This window comes from Eumetopias jubatus, unplaced genomic scaffold (assembly GCF_037043125.1).
Source record: "Eumetopias jubatus isolate StellerSeaLion01/CBP00866 unplaced genomic scaffold, mEumJub1_p1.0 scaffold_12, whole genome shotgun sequence".
Taxonomy (NCBI): domain Eukaryota; kingdom Metazoa; phylum Chordata; class Mammalia; order Carnivora; family Otariidae; genus Eumetopias; species Eumetopias jubatus.
In genome coordinates, this window is record NW_028274818.1 from 52,928,351 (window position 1) to 52,940,903 (window position 12,553).

General features: G+C 34.9%; 1 protein-coding gene across 4 annotated transcripts in view; it reads left to right on the plus strand.

Annotated features, from left to right (window-relative positions):
* RC3H1 (ring finger and CCCH-type domains 1) overlaps window positions 1–12,553 on the plus strand; it is a 77,149-nt gene that overhangs the window by 56,667 nt on the left and 7,929 nt on the right. Inside the window, exons 13-19 of one of the 4 annotated variants that reach the window (XM_028122951.2) lie at window positions 492–659; window positions 5,206–5,358; window positions 7,052–7,328; window positions 8,115–8,205; window positions 8,474–8,606; window positions 10,727–10,897; window positions 11,795–11,910. In XM_028122951.2, the coding sequence (XP_027978752.1) occupies window positions 492–659; window positions 5,206–5,358; window positions 7,052–7,328; window positions 8,115–8,205; window positions 8,474–8,606; window positions 10,727–10,897; window positions 11,795–11,910 (1,109 nt within the window). The remainder of the gene's footprint in view (window positions 1–491; window positions 660–5,205; window positions 5,359–7,051; window positions 7,329–8,114; window positions 8,206–8,473; window positions 8,607–10,726; window positions 10,898–11,794; window positions 11,911–12,553) is intronic. The other 3 variants (XM_028122954.2, XM_028122955.2, XM_028122956.2) reach the window with 3 other exon arrangements.

Genomic DNA, 12,553 nt, shown 5'->3' on the forward strand with positions numbered 1-12,553 from the left:
GCCCCCCATGCAATTGAAAACCCATGTATAACTTTTGACTCCCCAAAAACTTAGCTACTGATAGCCTACTGTTGAGCAGACGCCTAACATAAACAGTCAATTAACACATATTTTGTATGTTTATGTATTATATACTGTATTCTTACAATATGGTAGAGGAAAAAAAATGTTATTAAAATCGTTAGAGATAATATATTTACAGAACTGTTTTAATTGAAAAAAACCCATGTGTAAGTGTTCCTGTGCAGTTTAAGCTTGTATTGTTCAGGGGTCAACTGTATTTGAAATTATGGTCTCTGGCCAAGGAAAAGAAATTTAAATATAGCTCTTTGGGAAAACCTCAGAGTTTTGGGGGCTTTGTTTTATTAAATCTTAGTATGTTCAAATACTGAGATGAATACACAAGCTGCTACCTATTTAAAAATATGTGCTAAATGAGTTAATGTGTTCTGAAATTCTTTTTCAGTTTTTACTAATCTTTGCATTCCTAGGACCCTCCTTATAGCCGGCTTCCTCCTCCTCCTCAGCCCCATCCTAGTCTAGATGAGCTACATCGCAGACGAAAGGAAATAATGGCCCAGCTAGAGGAAAGGAAGGTTATCTCTCCACCTCCTTTTGCACCTTCACCAACATTGCCTCCTACCTTTCATCAAGAGGAAGTAAGCACATCATTTTTAGTCTCATTTATCAATTTTTCCTTCATCAGTTGTTTGTTGTGTGTCTTGGCTATTTCTAAGATTATGAAGTTACTTTCCTGTGTTTTCTTCTAAAAGGTTTATTTTATTTTATATTTAGATCTACAATCCATCCAGAATTGATTCTTGTTACTATGTTAGGAGTAAAGATCCATTTTTCCCCCAAAAGATAATCTCATTGACCTAGCACCATTTAATGAAAAGACCATCTTTTCCCTAGTGCCCTGAAGTCACAGTAGTCATAATCAGGTCACCTTTGTCATAGTCAGGTGACTGTGAATGTTTCTGGACTCTGTTCTGTTTCATCGATCTATTTCTCTGTCTTTGCACCAGCACCACGTTGTCTTAGTGTAGTTTTATTAATATGTCTTAGTATGTTGTGATGTATATTTTTCAGTATTACCTTTGCTGTTCTTAGTCCTTGCAATTTCCAGACATTTTAAAATTAGCATGTTGATGTTCACAAAAATATCTGCTGCAGTTTTTATTGGGGTTATATTGAATTTCTGGATCTGTGCTGTCCAGTATGGTAACCACTAGCCACATATTGCTAATGAGTACTTAAAATAATGTGTCTAGTCCAAATTCAGTTTACTGTAAGCATAAAATATACACTGGATCTGAAGATTTAGCACACCCCAGGAGTACAACATTTCATTAATGTATTTTCCTTTTTTTATTAATTTCTTAATTATATATTAAAATGATAATACTTAAGGGGCGCCCTGGATGGGTCAGTTGGTTAAACATCCAATTCTTTTTTTTTTTTTAAAGATTTTATTTATTTATTTGACAGAGAGATAGAGAGCACAAGTAGGCAGAGCGGCAGGGAGAGGGAGAAGCAGGCTCTCTGCTGAGTGGGGAGCTGAATGAGGAGCTCGATCCCAAGACCACAGGATCATGGCCTAAGCCAAAGGCAGCCACTTAACCGACTGACCCACCCAGGCGCCCCAAAACATCCGATTCTTGGACCTCAGCTCAGGTCTTGATCTCAGGGTCATGAGGTCAAGGCCCATGTTGGGCTCCGCACTGGGCATGGAGCCTACTTAAAAAAAAAAAAAAAAGATAATACTTTGGATGTATTAGGTTAAATAGAATGTATTATTAAAATTAATTTTACCTGTTTCTTTTTTTCATGTGGCTGCTGGAAATTTTAAAAATTATATATGTAGGTCTCATTATATTTCCATTGGGCATTGTTTTAGATCCATTTAGGGAGAAGTGACATCTTTACAATATTGAGTTTCCAAGAACATTGTATTTCCTTCATTTACTTGGATCTTAATTTCTCCCAATAATGTCATAAATCATAGTTTTTAGTGTCGTGCATATCTTCAATTAAACTTCTAGATAACTAATATTTTTTGAAACCAATGGAATCCTTTTTGAAATTTCATTTTGTTATTAATGCAGAGAAATTAAGTAGATTTTTGTGTATTGACCCTTGTATTCAGCAGTGTTGCTGAATTTCTTTATTGGTTCTAGTATTTGTTAGTGCATTCTTTTGAATTTTTTATACACACAATCAGATCCTCTGTGAATAATGACCATTTGACCTTCTCCTTTTCAATTCTTATGTCTCTTCTTTTTCTTACCTTGTTGTGCTAGCTAAGGTCCTCTAGTATAATGTTGAATAAAAGGGATGACAGCAGGTATTCTTGACTTATTTCTAGTTTTTGAGCAAATAGAGCTTTTAAATAATTTATCAATATGATGTTTGCTGTAGGTTTTGTGGTAGATGATCATCAAATTAATAATCCCCTTCTATTACTAGTTTTAGACTTTTTTAATAATTGAGACGTCAAGGATTTATTTAACTCAGTAATGAGGAAAATAGGATGGTAAAGTTGATTCAAAGAAGAAGAGAGACAGGCTAATATAGTAGTGTGAAAGGCAGAGGAAAAACCACTAATATAAAGTTGCTAGAATAAACTGGTTAATGTACTGCAGGGTATAAACCATGATCTTGCGGATTACTTTGTGTTTCTACAGGACAGTGCTGATTATCATGAATGAATGTTGTCTTTTTAATGTCTACATGGTCTATAGTGGTGTTCAGTTTTACACTTAGGATATTGGTCATAACTTTTTTTCTTGGCCAGTCTTGCTAGGAATTTATGTTTTGTCTTTTCAAAAAGCCAGCTTTTGCTTTTTGATCTTATTTATTTTGGTGTGTTGATTGTATGTACTGCCTCAACCATAGTGTGTATAAGTTTTTTAAAAATCCATTAGGTTTTCTCAGCAAGGTTGCAGTTGATATTATGTAAGGAAAATGTCTTACATCCTTTATGGATAGAGTTATGATTCTAAAGAACATTGCTGTCTGACATTATGAATAATAAACAGTGAAAAGTGAGGTGCATCACATTGCATATAATAAAACAATAATTTTTTGGGCCTATGAAAGTGGTCTACTAAATAAAAGTTGTTCACAGTTATCTAGCTTTTCTATCTAAACACTTTAGATGAATTTTCTACAATGTAGGTTAATTAGTAAAGTCATAACATCTTCTATTAATGTAATTTTACTTGTAAGTATAAAATTACTTTTCAAACATTCTATGTTAGAGTCCTCCTAGAGCCTTGTTATGCCATACTAATTTTTTTTAGCGATATGACACTGCAAAGATGTAAGCTAATTTTGGAATCAAACATACTTATTTTTGAAGTTCAGCTGTGTCATTCTGTGTGATGTTTTATAAGTTACTTAGCCTCCCTAAACTCTGAAGCTCAGGTTTCTCCATTTGTAAATCCAGCATAATAAAGCCTACTTCATAGTGGTGTGGTAAAGATTTACTGAGACACAAGGCATCTGGCACTCAGTAAATAATAACTTTAAATTTGCTTTTTTCTTTTTACTTCTAATAAATATTATAATAATGCCTTGCTATTAAGGAATTTTATCTAGAATTATTTTAGTTACTGACATACAAGGCTATATATTTAAACTTCAGTTCTGATTATAAACAGCCTACATATGATTGTATTAAATTCATACATTTTGGGGCACCCGGGTGGCTCAGTTGGTTAAGCATCTGCCTTTGGCTCACTTCATGATCCTGGGGTTCTGGGATTGAGCCTGCTCCTTCCTCTCCCACTGCTCCTCCCGACCCCTCTGACACACACTCTCTCAAATAAATAAATAAAAATAAATTCATACATTATAAAAATACATAACATAGAGAAATTTCTCCAACATCCCATTTTCTGTATCATCATAAGTTTATTATAAATTTCAACTTTCTAAATATATTTCAACTTTTGTGTGCATGAACTAACCTATTACTTTTTAATAGGATCATTTAGTAATATATTCTGAGGTTTTGTTTATATTTACTTTTTTTATTGTTTTTACTTAACCAATTATCCTGGATGTCTTTCTTTGTCAGTAAATAAATTTATCTAATTCTTTTTACCAGCCACATAATATATTAGGGTGTGGCAGGGTAAGCACTCTTGTTAGTAGGTCATATCTTTAAAAAGCTAGCTGTTCTACATGAAGCTTGCATGTGAAGGAGAAATAAAAGAGAAAATTTTTAAATTGAGATAGGACAAAAAAAGTTTATAAACAGTAGAAATGGGAGTTATGGTTTTGAATGAGTAATATTTATGAACAACAAAACCCTTTGTCACTATAGAAAACCAGTAATGATGACTCAGAAAAGTTTTTTGTTTTTTTTAGATGGGGGAGGCATAGAGCCACTTAGATACATCAGTAGCCCCTATGTTATCAGTATATCAATGCATATATATTTGTGATAAAGTTCTAGTTCTGCCCTTTAATGGTATAGCCTTAGATCAGCTGTGTTCTCACATGGACCTGCGGAACATTTGAGGTAGTATACATAAAAGCACTTTGAAAACTATAAAAGTTCACACAAATGTGAATATTGTGATTTAAAAAAAAAATATGTTAGACCTAGAATAGCTATTCTGTTATTATATAATTTCAGAACTCAACTTGAGAAGATTCAGTGTCTTTTCCCTTTTCACTTCACAGAAGCAACCTAAGGACCAGAATTTATTTAAAATACGAATTAATGCTGTTAAAGAGATTTCAGTAAAAAAAGTTACTGCATCATGATGCACTATATAGAACATTCCAAGTTCCATTTTAAGTACATTCCAAGTAATGCTCTTGTTAACCTGGAATGTTATTGAAAGAAACAATGAGGAGTGTCCAGCAAAACTAGGGCCTGGTGCATATTAGCTCAAAGGTTGATCCATCCAATGAAGAAGAGGATGAGCAAACCTCCTCAAAAGTCCTGGCTTAATTCCTTGAAAGATACTGAGATACTTGTTTTTGACCCTCTGCTAGCAAAGGGTAAAAACTAAACATCTTTCTTCACATGTTTTATATTTTTCATAGTCTACAGAAATCTGTTGTAACAGATAAAGCAACCATCATTATGTTGCTTTAGCGTGGTGTTCTAAGAAATTCCTGCTTTCTCTTTGTCGTTACTTATAAGACATATATATATATATATCTTTTTTTTTTTTCCATCTGTAGTTTTTGGATGAAGACTTGAAGGTAGCTGGGAAATACAAAGGAAATGATTATAGCCAGTATTCTCCCTGGTCATGTGACACCATCGGCTCCTACATTGGAACCAAAGATGCAAAACCCAAAGATGTGGTGGCTGCAGGGAGTGTGGAAATGATGGTATGTGTGATAACTAAGCCACAGTGAATACAAATGAAGAGAAACCAAATAAGTCAGACCCTGTTAATAGTGAAGACACAAATAATTGAGCTTTCCTTAAGAATTTCAGGCCATATTCTATATGATGTGAATTGAATTATGTTTATATGGGTTTTTTATTTGTTTCTTTCAGGTATAAACATAAATCTTCTAATACATGTCTAGATAGACAAGAGCGTTTGTTGTATTTCTGAGCAGCCAACGATTAGCCCAACAACTGTTTAGAACCAAAATTAGGTTATTTTGCATAATTAATCAGGATCTTGGATTTCTTGTTCAAGTAAATTATAACTCTTAAAACTCTGAAGTTTAAACAGTGAAGTTGAATCTAATGAACAGTAGTAGTATTTGAGTCAGAATTGTAGCTAGTAAGCTTCAAGTCAACTGTGGTATATTGAAATGTATTATACTTTATTTTATTTTTATATGTCTAATATCCAAGCTTTATATATATATATGTAGCTATCTTGATTGCTTCTTTATTTTCTAAAGAAATAAAACTTTATAGAAATAGTTAAATCTTGTATATACTTCCCTAATTTCGTTTTTCTTCCTTCTTCCCTGGAGGTAATGTTTATCCTGAATTGGAAGTTTATCATTTCATGGATACTTTTGTACTATTCCTAAACAATTTTGTATGTTTATAGGCTTTATATATATTATATACTTCAGCTTGCATTTTCATTCAACTTTTGTTTTTGAGATATATCCAAATGTATAGGTCAGGTTCTTTCATTTTAACTGCTTTTATCAAATACCATTGTATGATAACTGGTATTGTTATACACACACACACACACACACACACACGTTATTATTTGTTTATTTTTCTGGCTCCCCCGCTCAACAAGGAGTTTGCTCCTCCTCCTCCCTCTGCCCCGTTCCCTGCTCATGTTCTCTCTTTCTCTCTCTCTCAAATAAATAAATATTTTTAAAAGTGGGGGAGGGTTATTAAAGTAACAGAAATTAGCAAAATAAGACTCATTTCCTTAAATCACTAAAGAATAAAAATATTTGTCAACCTAACCTAGATATAATTGAAAATCTCCCAAACAGGTGAAAGACTGTTAGTGTTTTTCAGACATTAGTGTGCATGTAAATTATGTTGGAGTCTGATTAGAACCTGGTGAAGTACAGTTCCTAATTCAGTAAGACTAGGGTGGGACCTGAGATTCTGCATGTCTGATGAGTTCCCACCTGATGCTGCTGCTGCTGGTCCTCAAACCATATTTTGACTAACAAGGGTGTACCAGTTAGATTTCCGTTTCCATTTCTCTTGGTACTTATTTCTTTCTGATTGGAATCCCTTTGAAACATCTTAGCTACTTAATATTTTTAGGCAGTGGTTTTCTAACTATTGAGTTTTGAAATTGAGTGGGTTGTGGTGGGTCTTTTTTTAAGGAATAATGTAGAATAACAATATAAATACAAGAGCACGTATAGTAAGAGGTAAATATTTGTCATGAAATTATATCTGTATATTAGAGTGTATATATATATGTACTGGGTCATGATGTAAAATATATTATTGGGGGGAGTGATCAGAGGTTTAAAAAGCAATGTTTATGATGACAAGCAAATTATTTTAGTTCTACCAATAAGAACGTTATACTCTTTTTTTTTTTTTTTTTTTTTTTTTTTTACCTTATCACAGAGCTGTGGAAATAATGTTAGAGATCTAAGTGTGGGGTGGATTTCTCATTTTACTTTTTACCAGAATGTGGAGAGTAAAGGAATGAGAGATCAACGACTGGATCTTCAGAGAAGAGCTGCAGAAACCAGTGATGATGACCTTATCCCATTTGGAGACCGACCAACTGTATCACGGTTTGGTGCCATCTCTAGAACCTCCAAAACAATATATCAGGGTGCTGGTCCAATGCAGGCTATGGCACCTCAGGGAGCTCCCACAAAACCTATTAATATTTCAGGTAAGAATTGAAGGTAAGCTGATCTAGTGGGTTCATATTCAAGACTTTCAGCCCCCATCCCTACTCCCCATTTACTATGAGTGCTTTCCATAATCTTAACAAGGCAGTAATCTTTTAAACTCGTCCATGGAATTATCCCTGTTGAAAGATAATTATAACCCAGGGAATTCTAAGGGTACAAACTAAAATGTCCCTGTGTGAAGATTGCCTATGTTGGTTTTGTGTTAATAGCTTCATTGCTTTTATTAAAATAATACATTCTCATTTTAAAAAATTGAAATGGGCGCCTGGGTGGCTCAGTCGGTTAAGTGTTTGACTCTTGATCTCAGTTCTGGTCTTGATCACAGGGTTGTGAGTTCAAGCCCTACCAAAAAAAAAAAAGAAAGAAAAGAAAGAAACAATCCAAAGACTGTTTTCTTTCAGTGGGGAAAAAACAAACATCAGTATCCTCTTTAATTAGTGGACATCTTTCCAGATAGCTGTGTATAAAATATGCCTGTGCCTTTTAGATTATGGCTACCTTATTTTTTAAAATTTTATTTATTTGAGAGAGAGAGACAGATACAGAGATAGTGAGAAAGAGTGGGGGAAAAGAGAGAGAAGCAGGTTCCCTGCCAAGCAGAGAGCCTGATGTGGGGCTCAATCCCAGGACCCTGAGATCATAACCTAAGCCGAAGGCAGACTCTCAACCAACTGAACCACACAGGCACCCCAGATTATGGCTACCATAAAAGAAGAATGAAATCTCGGAATTGCATCATCCCACAGTAAATTATTCTCTTATAGATTATAGTCCATATGGAACCCACGGTGGCTGGGGAGGTTCTCCATATTCACCTCATCAAAACATACCTTCTCAGGGACACTTCAGTGAGAGGTATGACTCATTCTTTTTACTTTTATAAACCTTTAAAATTATTCAGCTTTTCTTATTTTATTTTTTTGTCAATAACTTTTATTATTTTCATAGTGAAGTAACAGATTTTTATGTCAGAACAGTAGTAGATCAAACCTAGAGGGGTTTTTGTTTTCTTTCAATTTTTTTTTTCAGTTGAAGTATAGTTGACACAAAATGTTATATTAGGTCAATAATTTTTTTTTTAATAAAACTTAAAATTTATTCCATCCTTTCTTTCCCACCAAAGGGAGAGACTGTCCATGTCAGAAGTGGCCAGTCATGGAAAACCCCTTCCATCTGCTGAGAGGGAACAGCTACGACTGGAATTGCAACAACTAAACCATCAAATCAGCCAACAGACTCAGCTCCGTGGACTAGAGGTACCCGCCTACAGATAGTTTTTCATTCCAATTTTTGGAGGGTTCTAAAAAGGGGTTTTAAAAGGAAGAACTTCTGGGGCGCCTGGGTGGCTCAGTTGTTAAGCATCTGCCTTCGGCTCGGGTCATGGTCCCAGGTCCTGGGATCGAGCCCCGCATTGGACTCTCTGCTCCGCGGGAAGCCTGCTTCTCCCTCTCCCACTCTCCCTGCTTGTGTTCCCTCTCTCGCTGTGTCTCTCACTGTCAAATAAATAAATAAAATCTTTAGAACAACAAAAAAAAGAACTTCTAAGGTACTGTGAACAAAAATTAAGGTCTGTTCCTTAAAGAGTTAGTATTGGTGTCCATTCTTCAAAGAATTTAAGTACTTAAGAGTTCAGTGTGGGACAATAAGAAATTCAGAATTTCTATTCCATGGAAAACAAGACTATCTAAAATTTCCCAGCAGAAACTTATATTCCCTAATGGCACATTTAAGGTATACAGTTTTTATCATCAAATGCTTTTAGCTTAAAATTTGTTTTTCATTTTTCATACTGCCTTTCTTAATTAAAAAAAAAATTCTATTTCCTTTAATCGTCAGCATTTATTTATACATTTTTAAAAGAATCTTAGAACTTAAAAAAGAGTAGGATAAGAAATAATACTTGGAGTTAAAGTTAATCAACTAACTCTAGACTTCAAAAAAGAATAGACTTCAAAGAGAATAGCCTCTGTGTAGCGATTGTACCTTCCGTTAATATAGTTCTTTCCGTTTGTAAGTTACCATCGCAGGTCCTGATTGACCCTTACAATGACCCTGTCAGGTAGGTTAGGCAAGTTGTATAGTCCCTGTGTTCTGGTTAAAGGATAGGAGTTTCACAGAAGTTGAAATACAAACCCAGGTCTTCCTACTCCAAATTCAGTGTTCTTTCCACCATGCTGTCTGACCTGACACTTAAAGAGAAAAAATATCTAAAATCAAAAATTTTTTTTAAAGATTTTATTTATTTATTTGAGAGAGAGAGACAGCACAAGTGGGGGGAGGGCAGAGGGAGAAGCAGACTCCCCGCTGAGCAGGGAGCCCAGTGTGGGGCTTGATCCAGGAACCCTGTGATCATGACCTGAGCCAAAGGCAGGCGCCCAACCGACTGAGTCACCCAGGTGCCCCTGAAAACAAAGAATTTTTAAAATCCTTCAAAGTGCCACATAAAGAAGACTAGGTTTTGTTTACATTACCCTTTACATGGGAGCGTATTCTTTAGAAAACTCAAGACATTCTACTGATAAATACATGGCTCCCTCCTGGAGAAAAGATAACTATCAGAACAGCAGTCATTATCTTTCTACCAAGATCTTTGATAAGGAAGGCTTCCCTTTGGAAATAAATTTTTAGCTAATTCTGTCTTAAGATTCCCATATTACAAAGGCCAATAGGAGATTGTTTTTTTGGAACACATATCTGACTTGTGCTCTTATGTAAGCAATAAGGCTTAGAATTTTAACTATGTAATACTCATATTTTGTCTTGTGCCATTATTTTATTTACATTGGTCTAGAACTTCTTGCTGATTCTTATTGTAAAAAAAAATGGTATGTCTGATTATGTCCTTCTTTAGTTGATTAACTTTTTCAAGATTCAGACCATTAATTCCAAGTATTATTCCTTAACCTACTAATTCATGGCTTTTTGTCTTAGTTGAAATTTGTAGACCCATTTTCTGTTCTAAAAGAATAATCAGCATCATTTGGAAGTTTGCCACATATTTGACTCAGTGTGGTTAAAAGTTCTTGCCATTACTGAGGTTTCATTGAAATAAATTGGAGGATTTACTTCAGAAAATTAAATTTAAAAAAGAGGGGAAAATACGTGCATTTATCCTTGACTTCTCTTTCAAATACAGTAAGAGCAACTTATTTGTATTTGCTCTTAACAAGATTAAATTACTGTTTACTAAGTTTAAATCTCCTAGTTTTTCTTTTTTAATTCAAATGGCATTCAAAGAGACAGTGCCTAATAGTGTCATTTTTATTGCAAATATCTTCACGATAAACTACTTGAGGCGGTGATCTGAAATTGGGCCTGGTCATGTGCATGGTGTGAAATGTGTTGAGTTGTATATGTGCTTGGCTTTATGCACTAGGCTGTTAGTAACAGGCTGGTGTTGCAGAGGGAGGTGAACACCCTGGCAGGCCAGTCACAGCCCCCACCACCACCTCCAAAATGGCCTGGAATGATTTCAAGTGAGCAGTTGAGCTTGGAACTGCACCAGGTGGAAAGGGAAATCGGGAAGAGAACCCGGGAACTGAGTATGGTGAGTGTTCTGGTGGGAAAGCGTGGGAGCTGGGAGAGGTGAAAGGAAAGCTGTGCAGTGATGTCCCAGAACTCATGGCTCTAGAGCTCCAGAATCATCACCCCAAGGCACTCCAATGAGTGGTTAATACTTAGAATAAATCTCATGAAAATGGGCTCTTTCCCTATTTTATTCATTCCTCTTCTCATTCCTTTTTGGTTTGAGTGTGTTCTCTGTCTTAGGATTCTGCATTATGAAAAACTTTCAGGGAAAACAAGGCAGTTAATTGGACATTATTAAATTACTGTTTAATATACTGATTAGGGAAGCTGAGGGGATGGTGTTTATGATTTTGCAAATGTGTTCACAAATAGCATTCTAGTTTTTATAGCCCTTCAGTTATTGAAGACCTGTTTTTTGTTATGAGTGAAATGCAATCTGTACATTCCTTCCTGAGGAATCATATCCATGGATATGCTTAGGGTTTGCTTCATAGTACATGAATACTGGTTTTAGTAAATTGTGGATTTGGGGGGATTGAACCATTCCACCAGGTTGCATGGTAATTGACTCTTTTGTTGAATAGTTTTCATGTTCTTTCTAAGCAAATAAATGGGGTATTTCATTTTTCTGCTTTCAATAAGTATATTATACGTAGTTATATTTTGGCTTACCCTTTCTGAGTCATCAGTTTTTCTAACTTGGGGCATTCTCCCCCTTGTTTTCTAGCTTGGATAGTGAGCAAGTGTATTCTGTTATTATTATCATGTATGTCTCCCTTTTAGGCTGCCCATTTCTTTGGTCATTTTATAAAACTAGATATGATTTATGAATTATCAATTTGTATTATCTGTATTTGGTCTTTCATTAGCACCATTAAATAGAAGATAACTGAATTTACTTCCTTCTCTTTCAAAGGAGAACCAGTGTTCTCTGGACATGAAAAGCAAATTGAATACAAGTAAGCAAGCTGAAAACGGACAACCAGAACCACAAAATAAGGTTCCAGCTGAGGACCTTACATTGACATTCAGGTAAAGGAAGAGACGTTGTCATTGTCTTATATTATCCAATCCTGACAGAAGTGCCCTCATAAATATGGTTTGTTTTTAAAAATATCATTCTATATACATTGAGAAAAGAGTATTTTCACATAAATTTAGTTAATAAAACTTATTTTAGAACAGATTCAAGATTGAATTGTAACAAATGAATTTTTCTGGCTCCATTTCTTCTTTCCCGTTTTTTAGTTTGTTTAAAACCAGTGTTAACATTTTGGTGTAGACCTTGCCAGTCCTTTAAAGTGTGTGGATATTTAACCTCTTTCAAATCCACCTTCCACCTCATCCCCTTGGTTTTTAATTTGGTCTATACCGTATCATCTAGAGCTGGAAGGATACATGTCAGCTATCATTGAACAACCATACAATAAACAGATTTGTAATAATTCTTTATTTGCACAGCTGTAATTATTTTCTTACAGTATTTTGAAGTCATTTGCTGCATAGTCCTGAGTTACCCTCCTGATGATTGTATAACAATAATTTCTAATGCCCTGTTGCTTTCAGGCTTAGGTTTTAGCTATTTATATCCATACACTGTCCTGGGTTCAAAATAATTTCTTGTACTAGTAAGCCTGCTAAAGCAGGGGTCGGAACTTCTTAAAGTCCAGATGGT